The sequence below is a fragment of the Amblyraja radiata genome, chromosome 20 (assembly GCF_010909765.2).
Source record: "Amblyraja radiata isolate CabotCenter1 chromosome 20, sAmbRad1.1.pri, whole genome shotgun sequence".
Classification (NCBI taxonomy): Eukaryota; Metazoa; Chordata; class Chondrichthyes; order Rajiformes; family Rajidae; genus Amblyraja; species Amblyraja radiata.
In genome coordinates this window covers 38,133,007-38,158,855 of record NC_045975.1, presented here as the reverse complement: position 1 = coordinate 38,158,855, position 25,849 = coordinate 38,133,007, and the positions used below count along the sequence as shown (strand labels likewise).

The following is a 25,849-nucleotide window of genomic DNA, read 5'->3' as shown; positions in this document are numbered from 1 at the left end:
AGCAGCATAGAGGTCAATTTAATCCAAGTTTGTAATACAAACCCAGCACTTAATGCAATGTGATAGATTTGTAATATCTCATGTAGCAGTGTTCATTGCAGAGTAGGGCATAAAGTACTGGAGTAACTCAGCGGGTCAAACCGCATCCCTGGAGAAAATGAATAGGTGACGTTCCAGGCCGGGACCCTTCTTCAGACTTACATGTCCTCCAGAGATACTGAAGAAGGGTCTCGACCAGAAAAATCACCCATTCCTTCTCTCCAGAGATGCTGCCTGTCGCGCTGAGTTACTCCAGCCTTTTTGTGTCTACCTTTGGTTTAAACCAGCATCTGCAGCTCCTTCCTACACATCCGGCTTAACCTGCTGAGTTACCAGCACTTTGTGTCATTTTATGTCATTTTGTGTAAACCAGCATCTGCAGTTGCTTGTTTCTACATTCATTGCAGAGTGATTGGCTTGTATTGGCAAATGGACAAAGCATGTCAGTGTGGTGGGCTTGTAATATGTAACTCTGCTTATTCCTGTGAGAAGACCGTCATTTTAGTTTAGAGATACAGCGTGGAAACAGGCCCTTCAGCCCACCGGGTCTGCTCTGGCCAGTAATCCCCGCACATTAACACTATCCTGCACCCACTAGGGACATTTTTTACATATACCAAGTCAATTAACCTACAAACCTGTACGTCTTAGGAGTGTGGGAGGAAACTCACGCAGGTCACGGGGAGAACGTACAAACTCCGTACAGACAGCACCCGTAGTCAGGATCGAACCCGGGTCTCTGGCGTTGCATTCACTGTAAGGCAGCAACTCTACCGCTGTACATCCGTGACCGCCCATGTCTTCGCTTGAGCAGCTTACAGCCCAGTGGTATGAATATTGATTTCTCTCACTTCAGGTAGCCCCGGCATTCCCTCTCTCTCTATCCCTCCCCCACCCAAGTCACACTAGATTCTCATTTTCACCCAACAAACAGCTAACAATGACCTGTTTCCTTTATCATTGTTACTTTTTTGCATATATTTCATTCATTATTCTTTATCTCTCCACATCACCATCTATATCTCGTTTCCCTTATCCCTAACCAGTCTGAAGATGGGTCTCGCCACAAAACGTCACCCATTCCTTCTCTCCAGAGATGCTGCCTGTCCCGCTGAGTTGCTCCAGCTTTTTGTGTCTATTTACTGTAATGTCAGATTGTAATGGACTCTAAGGAGTGATGTTTCCAACATCCTGCAAGACAAACCCAGGGCAGATTGGTGGTTTGTGTATGGAACAGTACATTGTGGGATAGTTTATTTTAGTTTAGTTTAGTTTATTGCCACGTGTACCGAGGTACAGTGAAAAGCTTTTGTTGCATGCCATCCAGTCAGTGGAAAGACAACACATGATTACAATCGAGCCATTTACAGTGTGTAGATTAGGAATAGAGATTTAAGAGTTTGGGACGATTGTAATGATTATTGTAGATCTGCTTCTGTAGCTAGAACGCAAATAGTCGCCTGGGTTGGGTGACATCTTGGAAGCATCCAATGGAAGAGAACAGTTTGCTGCGAAGCCTGTAATACCGCTGTACTTGACAGACTTGTAATAGCAAGCTGTATGGGAGAAGCAGCAACGTGACGAGTTTGTAATATTGATCTGCTCAGTTTTGCTGCAGTGTAACGCATGTGTAATGGCCAAGTCTGTGGCAGCTCTTACCATTTGACCAGCGCCCCTTCCTCCGACACTTCCAGCTCAAACTCCACCCTCTCGTCCACCATCACTGCCTGATCCTCCAGCGGATGGGTGATCAGCACTGGGGGCTCTGTGAGGGGAAGGACCAGGGTCAGTACTGGTACAACAGCTGCCCCAACCGCACCCACTCTCACAGAAACCCCTAATGCCCAGATGTGTTACCAGCAACACAGGCCCGCGGTCCTCTGCTTGACTCCCATCCCTCACCCCCCTCAACCCCTCACCTCCCCGGACCCCTCCCCTCCTGCCGACCCTTCCCCTCCCCCCGACCACTCCCCTCCCTGAACCCTGACCCCTGACCCCTCCTCCCAGATCCCACCCCCCTGACCGCCGCTAACCACTCCCCTCCCTCTAACCCCTCCGCTCCCCGCGAACCCTCCCCTTCCTCTAACCCCTCCCCTCCCCCTAACGACTCCCCACCCCCTCCCCTCCTCCCGACCCCTCCCCTCCTCCCGACCCATCTCCCCCTGACCCCTCCCCTCCCCAGACCACTCCCCCTCCCCTCCCCCAGATCCCGCCAGCCCCACTGACCCCTCCCACCCCCCTGACCCCCGCTAACCACTCCACTCCCCCGCTGACCCCTCCCATCCCCCCCGACCCCACCTCTCCCCTGCTGACCCCTCCCCTGACCCTCCCGTTGACCACTCCCCTCCCCCCTGCTGACCCGTACCCTCCCCCGACCCCTCCCACACAACCTCGACCCCTTCCCCTTCCCTACTGTCCCAACCTCCCCCATAGACCTGCCCCATGCACAGACCCCTTCCCTGTACACCCTGCCTTTGCACAGACTCCACCCCTCCCACATACCCTGCCCCTCCCCCCCCCCCACCCCGCAGTCTCCTCCCCACCCCCACCCCCACCCCCACCCCCCCCATGCGCTGCTGTCCCCGCAGGGCCCAGCTTCAGATGGTTGTGAGCATTGGGTTGTGGTTGGGGTCCCTCCTCACCTCGTACAAAGAGCTCAGTGATGCTCTTCTCCTCCCCCACCACGCACTGGTAGGCTGCATCGTCCGCCAGTGAGCAGTTGTTGATGGTCAGAACTCGCTTGTTCCCAATGTTCTCAAAGATAAACCTGGCAGAATGAAACAAGATGGGCGAGTGAGGCAAGTAGCTCACAAACACTCCACACACTGTATGTACACTGACGCACCGAAACACACTCTAAACGTAGAACGACATACGCGACCCACACATATTGTATCATAACACACACATGGACACACACAGCAACACACACACACAAACAGTCAAACACACACACACAGCCACTAACACACACAAACAGTCAAACTCAATTGCAGAGTGTGTCGTTTGATCAGCCTGGACTCAGGCCTGTCAATACAGGGACCACACTCCTCTCTTCATAAGAAGGCAGGGAGTAGGGACAGGGAGATACCATTGAGCCTCTGGTTTTGAATAAGAACATGGCAGATCCAATCTTGGCCTCAGCTCCTCTCTCCTGCACCAAACCCCTTGACTCTAACTGCCATTCAAATCCACCAGCCTCTGTCGTGAACATACTCCCTGGCCCCATCTCCTCAGCTCTCTCTGGGTGAGAATTCCAGAGCCGGAGTGAAGAAATTCCTCCTCATCTCTGAGTGGAATAGCTGACCGGTTATTCTGAAAGTGCCCATTTCTAAATGTCCCCACTAGGGAAACAGCCTCCCAGCACCACTCCGCCAATGGCCCTCACAATGTTGCCTTGTCACTGTGGTCACTTTTCATTCTTGTTACCCCAGTGAGTCAAGCCACTAAAAGGTGGGAACCTGAAGAAGGGTCTCGACCTGAAACATCACCCATTCTTTTTCTCAAGACATGCTGCCCAACTCTCTGAGTTACTCAAGCACTTTGTGTCTATCTTCTGAGTAAAACCATAACCTGTTCAATCTCTCTCCATACAGTAGCCCATTCAACCCAGGAACCAAATCAGACAAACCTTCTCTGCACTGCCTTCCTTGAACAACAACAGCAGCAAACCTATGAGTAGCACTGAAGATGCATCTTGTCAGCAGCTGGGAAAGTTGCACTGGAGTTTTACAACTTTCATGGCCTGTGGTCTTTGCAATAAAATCTAGCCCAGCATTGGCCTTCCTCACCACTAGCTAATGATGCGTTCAGTGAACGACGAGCCTGATCAGATGGTACAGCAGCCTTCAACAATGCTGCTCATTCACACAATCTTCCACAAGTGCCCGTCCCTGTACCTCCTCCCTCAACTCCGTACAAGGACCCTGACAGTCCTTTCAGGTGATGCAGAGGTTCACTTGCACCTCCTCCAACCTCATCTCCTGTATCCACTGTTCCAGGTGTGGACTCTTATATAACAGCGAGACCAAGCGCAGGCTCGCCGATCGTTTTGCTGAACACCTCCGCTCAATCCGCCTAAACCTACACGATCTCCCGGTTGCTCAACACTTTAACTGCCTCTCACATTCCCACGCTGACCTTTCTGTCCTGGGCCTCCTCCACTGTCAGAGTGAGGCCAAACGCAAATTGGAGGAACAGCACCTCATATTTCGCTTGGGCAGCTTCTAACTCAGTGGTATGATATTGATTTCTCTAACTATAAGTAACCCTTGCTTTCCCTCTCTCTCCATCCCTCCCACATCCTAGTTATCTGACCAGTTTCCCTGTCCTCCTGTTTAATTTTACTGTTTGTATGCCTCGTTGTCTACTTACCCTCAGCCATCAATAAACCATTGTGCATTTCCTTGAGCAGCATCTCCTTTGATCTGTCCTTTTCACACCTAACCTACTTTGCATCCTTCCAGATCCTTCTAGTCTCCCTCTCCCCTGACTCTCTGTCTAAAGAAGGGCCTCAACCTGAAACGTCTCCCATTCCTTCGATCCAGAGATGCTGCCTGTCCCGTTGAGTTACTCCAGCATTCTGTGTCTATCCTCGGTGTAAACCAACACCTGCAGTTCCTTCCTACACATTCCACAATTACATTCTGCTGACAGTCCTTTCAGGTGATGCAGAGGTTCACTTGCACCTCCTCCAACCTCATCTCCTGTATCCACTGTTCCAGGTGTGGACTCTTATATAACAGCGAGACCAAGCGCAGGCTCGCCGATCGTTTTGCTGAACACCTCCGCTCAATCCGCCTAAACCTACACGATCCAGTGCGTGGTGGGGGAGGAGAAGAGCATTCCCTCCACAGAGGACAGAGTGCAGGGAATGAAGACAGTACACCCTCACCCCCAGGGACTAGGAATGGCCTCGTGACAGAGTGGAAGTGGGGAGGGGGGGGGAGTGGGAAGTAGGGGATGGAGGGAAGGAGAGAGAGAAGGCAGAGGGAAGGGAGAGGTGTGGATGGAGGGGGAAATGGTATGTTAGTTGAGCCAATGTACACAAAGCTAATAAACAGGTGGGAGATACGTACTTGCTGTATTGGTGGTTGGATTGGAGCCAGTCAGATGTAAATGGTCAAATGCAGGTTGGCGGGGATAGAGAGAGAGAGAGAGAGAGAGAGAGAGAGAGAGAGAGAGAGAGAATTGTCATTAGGAGATGGCACAATGCTGTACAACCTCAGCCCTTACCCAATTTCAGGCTGGCACTGCCCTTCAACCTTGCCATGCCCAGCTCATCAAAATCCAACCTACTGTACCCCAATCACTCTCTCACACTTTTGATAACACACTCCCCTCTCCCCAGCACTGTCATTCACTTCCCACACTCCCTGTGACTACATGCACCCTCCACCCTCCCCGTAACAACCGACGCCCCCTCCACCCTCCACATGACAACCTATACCCCCTCCACACACCCCCTTCCCATTGCTACACCTCATCTCCCAATCACCCTCCAATGCCAGTCTGCCCTGCCCATTGCTCCCTGCTTGCTTCACCCTGCCACCCCATGCTCTACCCTGCCCTGCCCATTGTCCCCAGGGGCAGCCCGGCGGGTGCCAGCGTCTCACCTGCCGCTGACCTTGATCTCCTGCCCATTCTTCATCCACTTCACCTCCGCGTCAGGGTCGGCCACCTCCACCACCAGCTTCATCCTCTGCCCCTTGTCCACCTGATACGCTGGCTCCAGCTTCCTCAGGAAGGCTGCAGGTGAAAACACTCGCTGGAAACCAGCCGGATCACTGACACCACCCCCCATACAACCGCCCCCCTCCCCCACCTCCCCACACACACTGCCTATCACACACTGTGTACACAGGTACCCGGACGTGGCATCAAAGCACGAGAAGCCAAAGCAAAGAAGTCAAAGCCAAATAGCCGAATGGAAACAAATCCGAAACGCCAACGAACCGAAAGTCTGCGTCGCCTACAAGCCAACGAACCGAAAACTCAAATAATGGACATGACGTCGCTGGGGGGCGGGACTTGTCAGCGATTGTTCCAGACCCCCGCGTCCATCACATCACTGGCCGGTGGAGACGGGAGGGTGGGGGTCATTTTCCCACACAAGCTATTATTTGACTTTTCGGCAGAGTGGCCATTCGGTGAGTTGGCTTGTAGGCGACGCAGACTTTCGGTTAGGTGGCTTTCGTCGTCCCGCCCTCTCGGTTCATTGGCGTTTCGGCTTCATTTCCATTCGGCTATTTGGCTTTGACTTCTTTGCTTCGGCTTCTCATCCTTCGATGCCACGTCCGCACATGGTGTACACACACTGTCGTGTACACACACTGTCGTCTACACACACTGCCGTGTACACACACTGTCGTGTACACACACTGTCGTCTACACACACTGTCGTCTACACACACTGCCGTGTACACACACTGTCGTGTACACACACTGTCGTCTACACACACTGTCGTCTACACACACTGCCGTGTACACACACTGTCGTGTACACACACTGTCGTCTACACACACTGCCGTGTACACACACTGTCGTGTACACACACTGTCGTGTACACACACTGCCGTGTACACACACTGCCGTGTACACACACTGCCGTGTACACACACTGTCGTGTACACACACTGCCGTGTACACACACTGCCGTGTACACACACTGCCGTGTACACACACTGCCGTCTACACACACTGCCGTGTACACACACTGCCGTGTACACACACTGCCGTGTACACACACTGCCGTGTACACACACTGTCGTGTACACACACTGCTTCTCACCTGTGCTTTTCTTCTCCTCCTTCTTCATGCCTTTGAGGCGTTTGAGCATCCCGCGCAGGTCCGTGATCCCGTACTGGAATGCAATCTTCTCATACTGCGAGGCTGGAGCTTTCTGCAGGATGTCCCACACATCGACCTCGGGCTGGGACTGCAACTTCACCTCTCTGTGGGACAGCCGGACGCACACCGTCACTCACACAGGAGAACAGCGGGGCACAGACAGGAGGACGGATAGAGAGCGGAGAGAGTGGAGGCAGAGGAGGAGTGAGGTGGGTTAATGAAATAGAGACACAGCAGAGACAGAGAGAGAGGGTGGAGCGCAGAGAAAGAGAGGGGGGGGGTGGAGAGAGATTGAAAGTGAGGAGGGAGCAGAGAGAGAGAGAGAGGGGGGGCATAGAGATGGGGGCAGAAAGAGGAGGGGTATAGAGATGGGGTCAGAGAGGGGAGGCAGAGAGGGGAGCATAGAGAGCGAGGGGCGCACAGAGAGGGGGGGGCATTGAGATGGGGGGCAGAGAGAAGCAGAGAGATGGGGGCACAGAGGGTGCAGAGAGAGGGGGGGCAGAGAGAGGAGCAGAGAGAGGGGGCTGAGAAAGGGGAGGCAGAGAAAGAGTGATGGGGCAGAGAGAGAGGGAGAGTAGCAGGAATAGGACATGGGCAGAGAGATAGTAAGGAGGCAGAGGGTGAGACAAAGGGCATCAGAGTGAGAGGAAGAGAGCAGAGAGAGAGGGCGGAGAATCACTGAGGGAGCAGAGAGTGCTTGAGGGGCGGAGAGGGTGAGTGAGATGGGGACAGAGAGTGGGGTGGGCATACAGCGAGAGCGCGACCATTGGCGGATCAGTGACGGGGTGGTCCGCTGGAACTCCCTCTGCCCACACACTGAGCCCTGGCCTGGGCCCCTTGTCGCCCTGACCCAGTGCTCGGGGTATTGAGCCTGTGGCTGAATCCTTCCCAAAGTTTGGGCCTCGGCCTTTTGCAACACTTCGGTTCACGGCCCCCTTGAGTACTGAGTCGGTCTACACACTGAAGCAGCCGTACCAAAGCCCAGGGGAAGGCAGTGGGAAAACTGTTTAACTTAGTTGACAACTATTGTCATGTAAACCGTGATTCATGCTACCCGAGATACATATTCTGCATGCTACCCTGTCAAATTTACTGTACATGAGTAGGGCATGTAACAGGTCTAATGGATAATACAAATCCTCTTCTGGGAAGCACAGAGCCACCACATTCCAGCATAATCTCTAGAAATGCCAATAATCTTGGCCAAATGAGATACGTATTAACATTTTAACATCTAAACACTAGACCACTATTCCCCGCTGCCAATCAGAGAGTGGTGTGTACTGGGCTTGGGAACTGCTCTGCCCCAGACTGTAAGGAATTGCAGAGTTGTGTATTCAGTCCAGTCCATCCACAAACCTGCCATTGACCCCGTCTAAAGCAGCCCACATAATCAAGGACCATTGAAACCGCCCCGCCGTCTCCAGTTGGGTCAAGAGAGGGAGGGAGAGTGCGGGGGAGAGATGTGGGGAGATGGAGGGAGAGGGCAGGGTACACAGAGGGAGGGAGAATGCAGGGGGGAGATGTGGGGAGAGGGCAGGGTACACAGAGGGAGGGAGAGTGCGGGGGGGATTGAAGAAGGGGGATTACGGGGAAGAGAACGGGAGGGAGAGCAGGAGGAGAAGGTGGGAGATGTTGGGCGAGCATGTGGCGAGAGGAGGGAGAGTGCGGGTATAGAGAAAGAGGGAGAGTTCAGGGGGAGCGAGAGAGGGGAGAGTGCGGGGGAGGGAGGGAGAGAGAGTGTGGGGGGGGGGGGTAAGAGATGGAGGGAGTGGGTGGGTAAGAGAGAGTGGGGAAGTGGGGGATGAGAGTTTGGGGGTAACAGGCAGAGTGGGAGGGGGAATCGGGGAGAGCGAGAAAGAGTATGAATGAGAGGGAGGGAGAGTGGGGATGGTAAGGGCAGGATGGAGGGTGGGGGGGTCGGAGGATGGGGTGAAAGAGGTATAATAGGAACATAGTGGGAACGTTAGTTATGTGAAAGAAGAGAATACAAGTGTGAAGGGTGTGAGAGTGGAGGGCAAGGGAGTCGATGGAAAGGAGGAGGGCAAGAGGTGAGATGGGAGGGGATGGTGAAGGAGGGGAGAGTTTGGGAAGAGACGAGGAGTGAAGAGATGGTGACAGCGATGGAGGTAAGGCGAGGAGAGGAAGAGGGCTGAGAGTGGAGGCTTACCCTCTGATGTTAGTTCCAGACCAGGCGATAATGGGTGCAAGAATGGCGAGAGGGCGAACGTCAGGGAGGTCCCGGCACCAGTTCCGGAGGGAAGCAGAAAATTGTTAGTTCCTAATTCATTCAAGTGATTACGAAGCAAGAGAACACCACCACTCACAGGTTCCACCTCATGGTGACCGGTGGAGCCAGTAATGACCACTGGATGATCAGCCATGATCACATTGAACATCGAAGAGCCGAATGGCCTGCCCCGACACCTATTGCCTATTGTCACTCATTATCATTGCCCGCAATCTCTCCCCCTCCCCACCACAAGAAAAACCGCAATAGCCTGAAAAACAATCTTACAGGGGGAAATTCCCAGTGGGAGAATCGAGGTAAATCAGGGCCTGCACTGTATTACAGGGGAGCAGCCTGACTCTCAGACCAGAACACAGGCACCAGTCCCACTGTACAGAGGGTTAAAGGCACTCACCATAGCAACACCCCCTGCTCCTTCCCCCCACGATGATCTAGTTTAGTTTAATGTAGAGATATAGCGCGGATGCAGGCCCTTCGGCCCACCGAGTCCATGCCGACCAGAGATCCCCACACACTCACACTATCCTACACACACTAGGGACAATTTACACATACACCAAGACAATTATCCTACAGGCCTGTACGTCTTTGGAGTGCATGAGGAAACCGAAGATCTGGGAGAAAACCCACGCAGATCATCGGGAGAACGTGCAAACTCCGTACAGACAGCACCCGTAGTGAGGATCGGACCCGGGTCTCTGGCGCTGCAAGGGGCAGCAACTCTACCGCTGCGCCACCGTGCCACCCCGTTAAAAGCATCATCGGCACTAGGTCATGAAGTGCAGGCACACACAGTGTAAGGAAGGTGAAGGCTCTTCTCTCAGCAGTCACTGGTCTAGAATCCATGCAAAATGTCCCACCAGTTCATCCAGAGCAGCACCCACCCAGCCTCTACACAAGGTCCGAATCGCCACACACACGACCCAGTCAGGGAGAATATCCACGGGCTCACCTCTTCTTCAGCAGGCCGCTGAAGTCCAGCTCTCCAGTCTCCTTGCCCACGTCCGTGCTACTGTAGGGAGAGAGGAAGTGGTTGAAGCTGGGGTTTGGCGTTGACACAGGTCCCCTCATCCCCTGGGCAGTGGCCGTCTCAGTCCGAGTGAGGTCTCAGCACTGCTCGCTCACACCCTGACCCTCAACACCACTCTCCTCTGCACAGCGGAGTTGGCTTAACTTTCCGAATCTTAGACTCACAAAGTCAGAAACATCGGGCAGGTAGAGACACGAGAGACTGCAGATGCTGGAATCGATCAATAAAACAAATTGCTGGAGGAAATCAGAAGGTCAGGCAGCTTCAGTGGAAGGAACAGGACCGATGAAGTTTTGGGTCGGGACCCTTCTTCAGTCGGAAGAATCGATCTAATGAAGGGCCTGATCTGAACCATTGCCTGACCATTTCCCTCCACAGATGCTGACTGAGTTCTTCCAGCAGTTATTTTTTTGCTCAGCATCTGGCAAGTGTGCTCTAGATCCATGAATCTTCTCTCTTTAATGCCTAAAATACCTGCATCTACAAAGCTCCCGCATAGGCCTGTCAGACCAGGTCTCCCTACGGTGGCCCAAGGCAGGACAATCAGGGGTCGAAACTGGGCAAAGTTCTCACTGTATTGTCCTGTCACACACTCCCCAGGCAAGGGGTAGACACAGAATGAACCCCCCCCCACACTGCCCTTGCCTGGGGGAGTGTGTGATGGGACAGAGACCAGGGCACATGTTGCAATCACTCATTGTGTCTTGCCTCCACAATACCTACTGACTTGCCAAACACAGACTGGAAATATATACCATTGCCGCACACTGCATGGGGAGCTTGGCGGGTGTGAATATCTGCCTCAGGGTAAGTTTGGACATTCTCCTCCCTCCGCTCACTGTAATTTCAAAGGCGCACTCCTTCCTAACACTTCTCAGTTCTGATGCAGGATTTTCCACCCAAAATGACAACTCTGTTTCTCTCCACAGATGACAGTGGGCACCGAGGGTCCCCCAGTGTTTCCCTGCTGCTGCCGTGTTTGTTTGGGTCACGGTGTGAGCTTGTCTCCCTGCGCTGTGGCCCAAGCCCTTGACGGATGGCTGGCGCTGAAGTGTTAATCCCTTGTAGTAAAGCCCAGGCACAGGACGCAGGTGCTGGTGTTAATGAGTCTACAGAGATTAATAAATCAGCCCAGAGCCTGCGCCATCTTGACACCCGACCTCTGGCATGGCACGACCGCAAGGTCAATGACTGCTGTTGCATTCACATCGCTGGTGACGGGGAGGGGGAAGGGAAAGGCAAGGAGGCAGAGAGAAAGTAGAAACATAGAAAATAGGTGCAGGAGTAGGCCTTTCGGCCCTTAGAGCCTGCACCGCCATTCAATATGATCATGGCTGATCATCCAACTCAGTATCCTGTACTGAGGAGGGGAGGGGAGTGGAGAAGGAGGGAATGAGAAAATAGAGGAGAGTGGGGGGAGGATGGGCAGGAGAGGAGAAGGAGCAGAGAAGAGGAAGGGTGAGCAAGGAGATGAGGAGAGGGGAAAAAAGAAGAGATGGGATGGGGAGGGGAGAGGTGGACATGAGCAGCCTGGAGAGAGGTTGGAGTGTTTACCCCTCGAATACCTGGCTGTCTTCTAGTAAAACGTGTTGTTCTGTGATCAATAACAGTCCCCTTGGAGCAGCGTGGATCCATAATCAAGCACACACACCAAGGTACACTACTCAAGCGGTCAGTCAGGCCCCTGCTTCACCTACAGACCCTGGGGCAGCTCGAACTCCTCCACTGAGGTCAATGCTTGGACATGCCACGCGGTTTTACGAAGGAACAGATCTGGGTCGGGGTGGGGAGGTCCTTTGCTAACAAAGCAGTGATCATGATGGATGACTGTGTGTTAGCATGTTAAGAACCTGGGATGAAGAGGGGGTAATGGTGGCAAGGAGGGGGGAGTAGAAGTGGGGAAGAGGTTCGGGGAGCAGGAAGGTGAGGACGTGTTGGGGTGGGTGAGAGGGCAGGTGACACACGGTCCCAGGCAGGTACGTTAGAAACGACAGTGACTGTGCGATCATTGTGAGCATTCTGGCATCCCCAGAATCCAACCCTTTCCCGCGGGCTCTGGGAGATGGGAAAGATTCTGGGATCGCTGTTTGAGCAGCTCAGAGCCACAGTTTGTTACAGAGGCCACAGGCACGGCAAAGAGCAAGAGGCCAGTGGATGCGTTCACTGTTGGCCGCCCAGCTGGCTGATGGCTCGCTGTGGAGCCAAGCCCCCTGCCTGTGCCTGTGCCTGTGCCCCGCTTAAACGGGCTTCTGAGCACTGCTGCAAACAGTACTACCTGCTGCTGGTCTTCCGCTGCCGCTGTCCCACTGGTGACAGGCTCCTAGATGATGGTTTGAAGCACAGGTTAAAACAGCTCCGTGCACACAAGGCAGGGACATGGAAAGAGCCCAGGGGCGAACACAACACCCATGTATCCAACCCAGTCAAGGGCCTGTCCCACTTGGCTGTCATTTGCGCGTCACGTAGATGGCGTGCGGAGATTTTGTACATCACAAAATCCTGCGACGCCGCACGCGGCCCTGCGTCACTGCCTATGTCATCACGCCCCATACGCGCGTAATGCGCCTATGCGCGCATCACGTACGTGTCATGACGCGCGTGTCGTGCGTTGTGTTGCGTAAATGATGTGGCGTAAATTACGCGCAAATGACGGCCAAGTGGGACAGGCCCTTACCTCTGTGCCCGTTACGGATCACAAGTGGACTCGATCAAGCCCCAAACAGTCAGGAACTAAACACTTGGGGAACATGGGACTCGATGTTCAAGATATTGTAGAGTGGCACAAGACATTAGTGAAGCCACACTTGGAATATTATGTTCAGTGTTGGTCACATTGCTACAGGTAAAACGCTAGTAAGCTGGAAAGTGGGCAAAGATTTACGAGGATGTTGCCAGGACTTGAGGGTCTGATCCTTAAGGCCGGTAGGCGAGGATTTTATCACTTGGAACATTGGAGATTGATGGTACATCTCATAGAGGATAAAATCGTGAAGGGAAATAGATAGGGTGAATGCAAAGACTCTTTAACCCCAGGGTCCAGGAATCGAGAACTAGAGGGCATAGTTTGAGGTGAGTGGGGAAATATCTAATAGGAACCCGAGAGGCACCTTTTCAAAGATGGTTTTGTGGAAGAAAAAATCTGATGAAGGAGTTGAGGCAGGTACAGTTACAACATTGAAAAGGCATTTGAATGGGTACATGGATAGAAAGGTTTAGAGACCTGTAGCCTAGGTGCGGACAAACGGGACAAGCTTGAATGGCTATCTATGTCACCACAATGAGTTGGGGACTTGGGCCAGAAGGCCTGTTTCTGTCCTGTACAACTCTAAAGGGCCTGTCCCACCTAGGCGATGTTTTGGGCGACCACAGGCGACTGCCGCAAAATTTTCAACATGTTCAAAAATGTTCGGCGACAGTGGCGACAATTTTTGCTGTCGTAGGTTGACGTAGGTGTTGTTGTAGGTTGTCGCCAGGTGTCGTAGGTGAATTCCATTAAAACTAGTCCCTGGCAGCCGCCTAAAGAGTCGCCTAAGTGGGACAGGCCCTTAAGACTCTCAACTCACCCACAGGTGGGTGAGAAGGGGCTGTTACAGGCAAACGGGAACCAGTAGACTGCCACTTTGAACCATGTGCTGCCATGTTTGACCAAGGGGCTGGCACTGAATAGACAGGCACTGGCTGACCTGTTAGACCATCAAGCTTCCCATGTTGGAGTCATCTGCCCAGTCTGGGTGGGACTGTCACAATGACACTGAGACAGCACCCACTGTACGGGGACATGGGCTGAGGCCAGACGGTGCAGACATCCCTGGGGACTGGGACAGATGGCCCTCAGATGGTCAGGCAATGGTCAGCATTGTCTGAGCCCTCCCAGTGGGCTACACCTGTGTGAGGGAGGGGGAGTCAGGGTCAGCTTCAATGATTCCACTTTGTTAAAACACGTTTCACAATTATGATCAACGTCGAAACACTTACGTGCGTCTGAATTGAGACAGAATGTTTATTTCCTCGTGCACTGCGGCCTCTAGGATTAGAACAAGCCAAAGTTAATTTTTACAGAAGATCAACACAAAACGCTGGAGTAACTCAGCGGGACAGGCAGCATCTCTGGAGAGAAGGAATGGGCGACCTTTCGGGTCGAGACCCTTCTTCAGACTTCAGACTACTTTTATAGAAAACATTTACAATTCTGCTTTGAGCACATACAAATTGTACCGTGGGGTGAAATACAAAGCCCATCCTTCTAGACATTCTAGAGGCCTTGCCCGTCACACCTCCTTAGACTCCTCCAGTACTCAACAAATGGATTGGGCAAATGGGTCACACAGTCAGTAGAAATGCTGCCTCGCATCACCAGCGCCCTGGTTCGATCCTGACCTCCGATACTGTGTGCGTGGAGTTTGCATGTTCCCCCTGTGGCAGCGTGAGCTTCCTTTGGATGTTCCAGTTTCCTCCCACATAACAAAAAAATGTACGGGATGGTAAGTACTTTCTCACTGTCAATCGCCCCTATTGTAGTAATGTTACAAAATGTTGAGATTTTAAAAATCAAGTCTGTAATTTATCCCATCAGATAAAGCATAAAAATAAGTTTAATTTGACATCTAATTCACTTTCATATCTCAAGTATTTAAAATGTTATGGCCATTTTCATACTCGGAAATGAGCATCTTGTTCCCTATTGATTTTCTATGGACATAACAAAAAAGTTGTGATCGTGAACAGTCAAAAGCCCATAACTTTCTTAAAAATTAAGAGAACTGAATGAAATTTTCAGTTATCATAGATTGAAGCATTCTGAAACAAATATAAAATAATCTTACTTGGATGACCTGAAATTAAAGCATATAATTAGTTAGTTACCTAATTGTAGCTAATTTCAGACTTCAATTACTAGATCTAAACATCTATCCATTTCTTAATAAATGATTAACATTTTTAAATAGCCTAAATGTCCAAATAATATTCACAAATAATTCACAATAAAACATGATTTTTAAATCTCATTTACATTAATTTATAGGCCAAATGGAAGGAATTCAGTGTTCAATTGCTGTAAATAAATGCCCATTTAAATCAGCTTTCCAGTGGGTCCCTGTGGAACGCGCTGGTTTAGAACGTTCACATTGCGGTAGTTTTGTGCCTCAAATGCCGAGAAAAATACTGCGCGATATAATGGGCCCAAAATGAGCTCCTCACAATATTAAACTTTGTATAAAGGGATCTTTAGAAGCCCTTTTGAATGTAAAAATATACAACCTACCTTCTGCTATTTTCTTTATGAGACCCTGCGGTTGCTGACGGTCGCGGGTTTAAAGTTTGATTTTTAAACTACTATAACTATTATTCAAGGCCTTTAAACCTAATAATAGCTTTTGCGACGGGGTCTATCAGCGATTTTTCGTTAATAATTAACTAGGCTGAACATTTTCGATTGGAACAGCTTAGAGAAAATCGCGTTTTAAACCCGCCTCCTCTAAACGGCACCAAAATCGCGCACAACCTCAGCGGCAGATATTCAGCGACGCTTCAGGTAGGCTTTGCAACATACCTACCTATTGTACATGTGAATCTGTGAGCAGCTAACTCCTTTTTGTTCCTCTCACGCTTTTCTCTGCCTCTGGGCTCTCAACTACAAGTAAGATGCAGAGGTTTTGATGAGGGTGCAGTAGATATTCACTGGCATATTTCCCAATGATCAGCCATGATCACAATGAATGGCAGTGCTGGCTCGAAGGGCCAAATGGCCTCCTCCTGCGCCTATTTTCTATGTAACTCATCTGAAATAATGTGTTGGAAGGAACTGCAAATGCTGGTTTACACCGAAGATAGATACAAAATGCTGGAGTAACTCAGCGGGACAGGCAGCATCTCTGGATAGAAGGAATGGGTGATGTTTCGGGTCGAGACCCTTCTTTAGAATATGATAATTGATACTCTCACTGCATCGGCTGACTGATCTACTGAGCTATTTTTTTAATCACTTTTATTTCCGTTACTAATAATCTGCTTCTGAATTTGCTTGGCTAAAATAGTCTTGTTCTCAACCAGGCACAGGTTGAGATTAGAAGCCCATTCGGTCTATAATGGAGTAGTATTGAGCTCAGGCCAGTGTGGAGGTCCTGGCAAGCCCCTTCTGTAGAAGGGGAGCAGTTTTTGAAGAGATGTTGCTTGTTCTCACCTTGAATGGTCAGCTCAAAGTTGCAGCAATCAAACTTGTCTTTGTCGTTTACTTCACAGCGGTACCCTCCTGCGTCATTGAGCTTGGCTTGCATGATGTGCATCTCAAACGTGTAGACCTGTGGGGGAGAGAGCAGTGTGAGGCTTACACAGTGGAAGGGCAGCTCCATCACCCAACCTGGAGAACCAGAGGGACAGGAGACTGGCTCCACCCAGAGGCAGCCATCACTTCAGTCCCACCATCACATGCTGGCTTGTGTGAGGTGAAGCTTGTACACCTGTGTCATAGACATAGAAACATAGAAAATAGGTGCAGGAGGTGGCCATTCGGCCTGAGCCAGCACCGCCATTCATTGTGATCATGGCTGATCGTCCCTATCAAAAACCCGTGCCTGCCTTCTCCCCATATCCCTTGACTCCACTAGCCCCTAAAGCTCTATCTAACTCTCTCTTAAATCCATCCAGTGACTTGGCCTCCACTGCCCTCTGTGGCAGGGAATTCCATAAATTCACAACTCTCTGGGTTAAAAAGTTTTTTCCCACCTCAGTCTTAAATGGGCTCCCCTTTATTCTAAGAGGCCAACATTAGTAAAAGTTTTCCTGCATCCAGCTTGTCCAGTCCTTTTATAATTTTATATGTTTCTATATATAATTTATATATAATTTATATATAATTTCATATGATAGAATAGAATAGAATAGAATCGTTATTTGCCACGCAACCAGGGTTGGTGGTATTTGGGTTCGGTACATGATGGTACACTGCTTTAGTCACATTAACACATATAACAACACAGATCATAGTAATAAAGTGCATCCATACCACATCACAAATCACAAATCTCACCAATAGAACATAGTGCAAAAGAACAGACAAAGACCATAGACAAGACGCTATATACATCAAGAGTCCTTAGTGTTGTCTGTTATTGGAGGGAATTGAGTGTTCTTATTGCTGAGGGGAAGAAGCTGTTTTTAAAACAGGTGGATTTTGTGGCAAGTGACCTGAGGCGCCTCCCTGAAGGGAGAGACAGGAAAAGCTGGATGGGAGGGGTCCGAGGTGATCTTTATTGCCCGTTTTGAGGTACGTTGGAGGTAAATGGAATGGATTGAGGGGAGGGGGGAGTTGATGGTCCTGGAGGCCTTGGAGACAATGCGCTGTATTCTGTGTAGTGAGTGACTGTCAGTGTTTCCGTACCAGACTGTGATTGAGGAAGTGATGATGCTTTCGATAATGGATTGATAGAAACGGACCAGGAGGTGTTTGTGGACTCTGAACTTTTTGAGCTGTCTGAGGAAGTATAGGCCCCTTCATCCTTCTAAACTCCAGTGAATACAAGCCTGGTGGTGGTCATCCTGCACCATGCAGGCCCAAGCTGGCCATCACTGCCCAACATTGGGCCTGGCGGAGACGGCACAACCGGGGAGTGGCCGCGCTGGGCAGATGGAACTGCCCATCATTCGACATGGACCAGGAGGGAGTGAGGGAGGGGATACATGATGCGTAATTCTCAGCCAAGGAAGTGACATGTTAGGGGAGCAGATATGGTTCACTGTTTTCGAAATGCGACTGCAGATCACGACTGGTTGCTATAGTGGGAATAAAACATCCACACTTACTGGTGGATGAAGACAAATGCAGGATTAGCCCCCACTGGCCAGTGGACACAGATCCCCACTGACCAGTGAACACAGATCCCCACTGACCAGTGGACACAGATCCCCACTGACCAGTGACACTGGTTCCTACTGACAGTGGACACAGATCCCCACTGACCAGTGACACTGGTTCCTACTGACAGTGGACACAGATTCCCACTGACCAGTGGACACAGATTCCCACTGACCAGTGGACACAGATCCCCACTGACCAGTGACACTGGTTCCTACTGACAGTGGACACAGATTCCCACTGACCAGTGGACACAGATTCCCACTGACCAGTGGACACATATCCCCACTGACCAGTGACACTGGTTCCTACTGACAGTGGACACAGATCCCCACTGGCCAGTGGACACAGATCCGCACTGACCAGTGGACACAGATCCCCACTGACCAGTGGACACAGATCCCCACTGGCCAGTGGACACAGATCCCCACTGACCAGTGGACACAGATCCCCACTGGCCAGTGGACACAGATCCCCACTGACCAGTGGACACAGATCCCCACTGACCAGTGACACTGGTTCCTACTGACAGTGGACACAGATCCCCACTGGCCAGTGGACACAGATTCCCACTGACCAGTGGACACAGATTCCCACTGACCAGTGGACACAGATCCCCACTGACCAATGGACACAGATCCCCACTGACCAGTGGACACAGATCCCCACTGACCAGTGGACACAGATCCCCACTGACCAGTGGACACAGATCCCCACTGACCAGTGGACACAGATCCCCACTGACCAGTGGACACAGATTCCCACTGGCCAGTGGACACAGATCCCCACTGACCAGTGGACAATGACACTGGTTCCTACTGACAGTGGAGGGTGAAACTGGTTCCCAGTGACCATAGATACATAGATACATAGAAAATAGGTGCAGGAGGAGACCATTCGGCCCTTCGAGCCAGCACCGCCATTCATTGTGATCATGGCTGATCGTCCCCAATCAATAACCCGTGCCTGCCTTTTCCCCATATCCCTTGATTCCACTAGCCTCTAGAGCTGGATGACACTGGTTCCCAGTGACCAGGGGAAGGTGTGAGTGTTTCCCACTGACTAGGGCGGCCAATGTTGATACCTTTGTGTGGCGATCATACATCTCTTTGAGCTGTAGGTGTGCTCCTGTTTTACTGGCGAGATCCATCCATTTGCCTTTGAACCATCTGATGTTGGGTTTCCTCAGGATGTTGGGACCTGGTACCCTGGTGACAAAAGTGATATCGGAACCTGAAGAGAGCAAGCACAAAACACAGGCAGTCAGTGGCAGCAATGACTTCTCTCCACCACTGTGCCTCAGCCGGATGTGAGCGATGTTTGAGGGGTGATTTAAGTGGGGCAGTGGTTGCTAGAATGGTGGAATTCCCTACCGACCATCACTGTCCCAGACTGGGGCCTCTCCAGGAACAAGCCATCAGCAGCTGCCGCGCTGACCCCTTCATTCTCAGTCGCTTGGGCTGTGCCATTGCCCGCGGTTGCGGAAATCTGCGGCGTGCCCGTTTCTCCCGCACCTTCCCCGGCACTCTGGGCATCCGGAAGGTTTACTCCCGTGGGCTCTCCTGGTGCCACCTCGCCGTTGGCTGCTGCAGCCACATTCTGCCCATTGCCGTCTCCAGGATCGTTCTCTGCAATGTCAGCTGTCGGGAGAAACGGAAGAGTTGCAGTTCCTTCCACTGGGCTCTCACTCTCACTCCAGCAAGTCAACATGCAGAAAGGATTGGACACTCCAGAGATCTCATCTCATAGAAACATAGAAACATAGAAAATAGGTGCAGGAGTAGGCCATTCGGCCCTTCGAGCCTGCACCGCCATTCGATACGATCATGGCTGATCATCCAACTCAGTATCCTGTACCTGCCTTCTCTCCATACCCCCTGATCCCTTTAGCCACAAGGGCCACATCTAACTCCTTCTTAAATATAGCCAATGAAGTGGCCTCAACTACCTTCTGTGGCAGAGAATTCCACAGATTCACCACTCTCTGTGTGAAAAATGTTTTTCTAATCTCGGTCCTAAAAGACTTCCCCCTTATCCTTAAACTGTGACCCCTTGTTCTGGACTTCCCCAACATCGGGAACAATCTTCCTGCATCTAGCCTGTCCAACCCCTTAAGAATTTTGTAAGTTTCTATAAGATCCCCCCTCAATCTTCTAAATTCTAGCGAGTACAAGCCGAGTCTATCCAGTCTTTCTTCATATGAAAGTCCTGCCATCCCAGGAATCAGCCTGGTGAACCTTCTCTGTACTCCCTCTATGGCAAGAATGTCTTTCCTCAGATTAGGAGACCAGCCAGTAACCTGGCTGAGTGCCTCAAGATTAGTTTAATCCATTAATCAAGGAGAAGATATTTCCCAGGTGGGAACGCCTTGAACCTGTGATCATAGGTGTAAGCCATCACTAACAAAGTGCGGGATGTGAGGAGATGCAGGGAGGTTGTGGAGGATATAGACAGGATATGTGTATGGGCTGGGATGCAGCAGATGAGTTTAATGTGGGTCAATAAGGAAAACTCAGCCGAGTATTTTTGCAACAATAACATTGAAACTTGTTGCTCAGAGAGGCCAGGGTTTATGTTTAAACAGCCTCCTCAACTTGTCCTGGTAGCTTTAAAGATCTGTGAATTCCATCTCTGTTCCTGAACTGTATGACGTGACACGCCTATCTGTTCCATGTCAATCACCACATGCCTCCCATTCCATCAGCCTGTTGTTACTGTCCACACTCAATCCCAACGTCCACAGCACCTGTGAGCATTGAAATATAGCCCTGGTCCAGATCATTAACATCTCATCTCAAAAAGGGCAATGGTCCCAGCCTTGTCCCTGCGATGTCACTGCCTTTTGACAACCAGCTGTTCTCCACCCTTCTCTGCTCCCTGCTTGATCCTCGATTAACAAGAACTCCAACTTGTAAACAGTTACAATGACCGTTCACACACGCAAGGCCTCCACAGCCTTCTGTGGCAAAGAATTCCACAGATTCACCACCCACTGACTAAAGAAATTCCTCATCTCCTTCCTAAAGGTCTAATTCTGAGGCTATGACCTCTGGTCCTAGACTCCCGCTAGTGGAAACATCCTCTCCACATCCACTCGATCCAAGCCTTTCACTATTCGGTTAAGGGGCTGTCCCACTGTACGAGGTAATTCAAGAGCTCTCCCGAGTTTAAAAAAAATCAAACTCGTGGTAAGCACGTAGAATGTACGTAGCGGGTAGCGCTAACGGCAGGTGCGTGGGAAACGAGGTAAACTCGTGAAGACTCGTGAAGATTTTTCAACATGTTGAAAAATGTCCACGAGAGCCCCGAGTACCTACAAGCGGCTGTTACTGTAATTCTCCGAGTTCGAATTAGGGGAAACTCAAGAGAACTCTTGAATTAGCTCGTACAGTGGGACAGGCCCTTAAGTTTCAATGAGGTTCTCCCTCATCCTTCTAAACTCCAGCGTGTACAGGCCCAGTGCTGTCAAACGCTCATCATATGTTAACCCACTCATTCCTGGGATCAATCTTATAAACCTCCTCTGGATCCCCTCCAACGCCAGCACATCCTTCCTCAGATATGGTGCCCATGAGCAGATACCAGCCAAGCCCCAGCTCCAGGTAAAGTCCTGAAGCAAAGATCCCGTGTCATTTTAACTTAACCCATGTTAGGAGTGAGGCAGATAGCTGGAACCTCCCCTGGAAATACTTGCATCCTCTTAACCTTTGTTTGGCGACTGTAAGTGGGGCAAGAAATCTTGGAGTCGCAGAGTGAATTGGCCATCTGTCCCTCCCTCCCTCCCCATCCCCCAATGTGAGTTTCCGAGCTATTAACGGCCATTGTTTGATCTATGAATAACTGCAGCTGCACTCTCACAGATGCTGTTCATCGTCATTCTCTTGTCAAGAACCCTCTCAACTTCTCAGAACAGCCACACATTCCAGTTGCTTATTTCCCCCCCCCCCTCCCAACGTTGTCCCCATTCCTTCAGTCTCCAGTTAATCTTTTGGAAGTTATTATTGAATCTGCTTTCGACACCTTTTCGGGAACACATCCCAGCTCACATCAACTGACTGTACAAAACCTGGCTCCTTATCTCACTGCTCTTTTCGTTTCGTATAAATCCCAATTCCATGTAACTGCACCAACTCTGCTTATTAATCCCATCAGAATCCCTTACTACGAAATCCCTTAACATAGGGGAACATTGTGATGCAACTAGTAGAGCTCCTGCCTCACAGTCTCAGCGATTCAGGTTCAGTCCTGACCTCCAGTTCTGTCTGTATGGAGTTTGCATGTTCTCCCTGTGACCGCTTCGGTCTCCTCCAGGTGCTCCGGTTTCCACCCCCGCCCCTAAAGACCTGAAGATCGTTTGGTTATTTGCCAATGAAAATTGTTATTAGTGTAGTTGCATGTAGACTGTGTGTGGAATTGATGGGAATGTGTGTAGACAGGCTGGTGGAATGGGAGGCATGTGGTGAATGAGTTTGAACAGATAGGCATGTCACGTCATACAGTTCAGTTGGGTAAATGGGTTCAGGAACAGAGACCCAGGGGTGTAAGAGTGGTGTAGGGTTAGTGTAAATGGTGGGCATGGATTCAGTGGGCTGAAGGGCCTGTCTCCGTACCTCACGACTGTGGTTTGCAGGTAGAAATCGTCACGATGCTAGTCCAGTCTATGGCCTAGACCTCATTTTGATCAGTTCCACGACTGGGTTTGAAGCAAAAATGAAAGCTGGAGATCAGAGCATTGACAAAAGGTGGAGCAGGACAGGAGAGTGGTACTGAAGTGTAATATCAGCCAAGATATTGACACATGGCAAAGCAGGCTGAAGGGGCCATATGGAGTACACCTTCTTCTGCTTCTGCAGAGGAATTAAAGAGCCTCACAGTAACAACGACCCAGGTTCAATCCTGACCTCCAGTGCTGCCTCTTTGTGACAGAGTGGGGTTCCCCCCACCCCGATGTTCCAGCTTCCTCCCTCATCCCATTTCCGGGTATGCCAGTGGGTTACTTGGCCAATGTAAATTGCCCATGGTGTGTGGGGTGAGGGGTGAGGGATAGGTCAGGAGGAAGTTGATGAAAATGCGGAGTGATGTAAGATTAGTATTATTGGCGGCATGGGGTAAGTGGGCCGAAGGGCCTGTATGCATGTTGTTAGTCACATCGCTCATGTGGCTAAAGAGTTGCATCCCACCACTACTTTCAGTCTCTTCACTCAAGCCTTGAAATGAATCTCCAACCAATGCCCGGCCATAATTCTGCAACATGCTGCACTCTGTTTCATACCCCATCTGGTGACCTTTTGTCCAGAGTAGTTCTCACCTCTCTCTTTGTAGCTGGAACTCCTCTGACAATGGAATGTTCCCTCATTCTTCCCTTTGTCCAGCCACCTGCCAAACCCCACACATTTACTGTGTACAGTGTGCCTATTGATCCTGGTCACTGCTGGATTCTGGCTGGGCATTCAGAAGGAATGGGGGGGGGGGGGGTAGAGGGGTAGAGGGGGAGAGGGAGAGAGACGGAGAGAAACGGAGAGAGATGGACAAAGAGGGGGAAAGAGGGAGGGAGAGAGAGGGGGAGAGAGGGGGAGAGAGGGGGAGAGAGGGGGAGAGAGGGGGAGAGAGAAAGAGAGAGACAAAGAGAGAGAGAGTGTGTGTGTATGTTGCAGGGGCAGGAGGGAGAGGAGGGGCGATTCCATCTACCCCCACACCTGTACTGCCATAACATTGTGTCCCATCCTTCAGTCTGTGACTTCCTGAAACAAGATGGAGGAGCCCACCTGCCCCGCTGGAGTTGAGCAGGTGGATGGAGTTCAGGTGTGGACAGAAATTGCATTGATCTCTGAGCCTCCACGTCTCTCAGACAAGGGTAGACAGGGGCTGACACAAAGTGAATCTCCCCTCCCTTGCCACGTTCCTGGAACAAGGTTCATCCCAATGTAATATCAGTGAAACAATATCAGACACAATTTTTGAAAGAATCTGATCAACTTGTCACCGAATCTTAAACAGCTGAAGTGAAGGTGTGGACTCGAGCTCTTGTGTAATGACATGTCCCGTGACTGGCCTGCTGTGAGCCCCCGCTGGTGGGGTCCAGCACTGGGACTACACCTGGCAAAGTAGGTGGTCAGGGCAAGATCACGTCCTGCCCTTCCCAGTGAGACCACCCTCCCCTCCCCTCTCCTCCACCTACCTGTATCGTTCACCTTCAGCTCAAACTTGACCTTGGAGCTGCCCGCGATCACCGCATAGCTCTTGGCGTCCGCGCTGGAGACCTTGTGTATCGTCAGCGTGTGCCTGGTCCCCTCGGCCGTGATGGTCCACTGGTCGCTGGAACCCATGTCCACCCCGTCGCGCTGCCATCTCACCTTGATCCCCCCCTTCTCCGTCTCCGCCACAAAGGTGGCATCGCTGTTCGGGGTCACCACCGCACTGCGGGGTTTCTTGGTGAATGAGGAGCCTGCAGAGGAGGGCAGGAGGCACGGTGAGGGGTCCGAGGGTGGGACCACCCTCCGATGTACAGTGACAACCCACCCACCTTCACCCCAGTGCTCCACCACCCAACACCGCCCCATCCATCCATCCATCCCATCTCAATCCCACACAATCCCATCAAACCCACCCACCCCACCCCACCATACTGCGTCTCACCCCCACCCACTCACACACACATCCTCAACCCCAGCCTGCCGTATCTCACCTGCCCCACATCACACCGACCCAACTCAACTCACCCTCACCCACACCCAGTTACCAATCCTCGCCCACAGCCTACAGCACCTCACTCTGCACCCACCCCCACCCCAAGCACATTCCTACCCACCCTTACACACACCTCAGCCCACCCATGTACCCAGCCATACCCTGCCACCCACACCTGCCTCATACACTCATCCCCAACATCACCTCCCACCACCCACTCCCCCACCCACTCCCCCACCACCCACCCACCTCAACCTGCACCCACACACCTCACTCACCTCCACCTTCCTGCTCCACCCAAGCCCACCCTCTCTATCTCCCACCCTCAGCCCAGTGCCGCCCATCCACTGGTCTGGTGACCTCTCCCACTGTCTGTCCCGCCGGGTAGCTCTGGAGCCCCCTCCCCTCCCACCGGCTGGGGTCACTGCCAGCACCGGGCAGGACAGCACGGAGATCCGGGGTGTGGGGGAGCTGGGGAGCCCAGAGATCAGGAGGAGGGGGTGGGCGAGCTCTATCCTTCCTTCTCCCACTCCCCCAAAACATTCCCTGTGTTCCCGGGACCACCCTTCCCATCCCGGACAGCAGCTTTCCTGACCCCGCTTTGTTGCATCGTCAACGGGTGGGAGGAACTGCAGAAGCTGCTTTAAATCGTAGACACAAAATGTTGTTTCGGATCGAGACCCTTCTTCACACTCTGGGGGTCTCGACCCAGAGATGCTGCTGCCTGTCCCGCTGAGTTACTCCAGCATTTTGTGTCTGTCTTCTGTTATTTCAGCTCCACCTGCCCCGCACACACGCACAGCCTCCACTCACACAAATACCCCGACACACGCTTCCACATCCACCTCCACCCACACCTTCACACACACACACTCACTCACAAACATCGCTACTCACACACACATCCTCACACTCAATTGCCCACTTGGACACAAACCCTACACCACACGGCCACCCTCAGCCACACACGCTGACCTACACCCCCCCCCCCCCCCCCACACACACACACACACACACACACACATACACACACACACACCAACACATATACACACACACACACACCAACACATATACACACACACACACACACACCAACACATACACATACACACACACACACACCAACACATATACAC

At 51.5% G+C, this 25,849-nt stretch overlaps 1 protein-coding gene across 1 annotated transcript in view; it reads right to left on the bottom strand.

Moving 5' to 3' along the window:
* Positions 1 to 25,849, bottom strand: part of mybpc3 (myosin binding protein C3) — a 61,873-nt gene that overhangs the window by 35,287 nt on the left and 737 nt on the right. Inside the window, exons 2-13 of the mRNA XM_033038449.1 lie at positions 24,202 to 24,468; positions 19,397 to 19,663; positions 19,108 to 19,256; positions 16,353 to 16,470; positions 14,147 to 14,195; positions 10,094 to 10,153; positions 9,061 to 9,063; positions 6,831 to 6,994; positions 5,655 to 5,787; positions 5,118 to 5,120; positions 2,682 to 2,806; positions 1,699 to 1,804 (exon numbers count right to left, since the gene is read on the bottom strand). Coding sequence (XP_032894340.1) covers positions 1,699 to 1,804; positions 2,682 to 2,806; positions 5,118 to 5,120; positions 5,655 to 5,787; positions 6,831 to 6,994; positions 9,061 to 9,063; positions 10,094 to 10,153; positions 14,147 to 14,195; positions 16,353 to 16,470; positions 19,108 to 19,256; positions 19,397 to 19,663; positions 24,202 to 24,468 — 1,444 coding nt within the window. The remainder of the gene's footprint in view (positions 1 to 1,698; positions 1,805 to 2,681; positions 2,807 to 5,117; positions 5,121 to 5,654; positions 5,788 to 6,830; positions 6,995 to 9,060; positions 9,064 to 10,093; positions 10,154 to 14,146; positions 14,196 to 16,352; positions 16,471 to 19,107; positions 19,257 to 19,396; positions 19,664 to 24,201; positions 24,469 to 25,849) is intronic.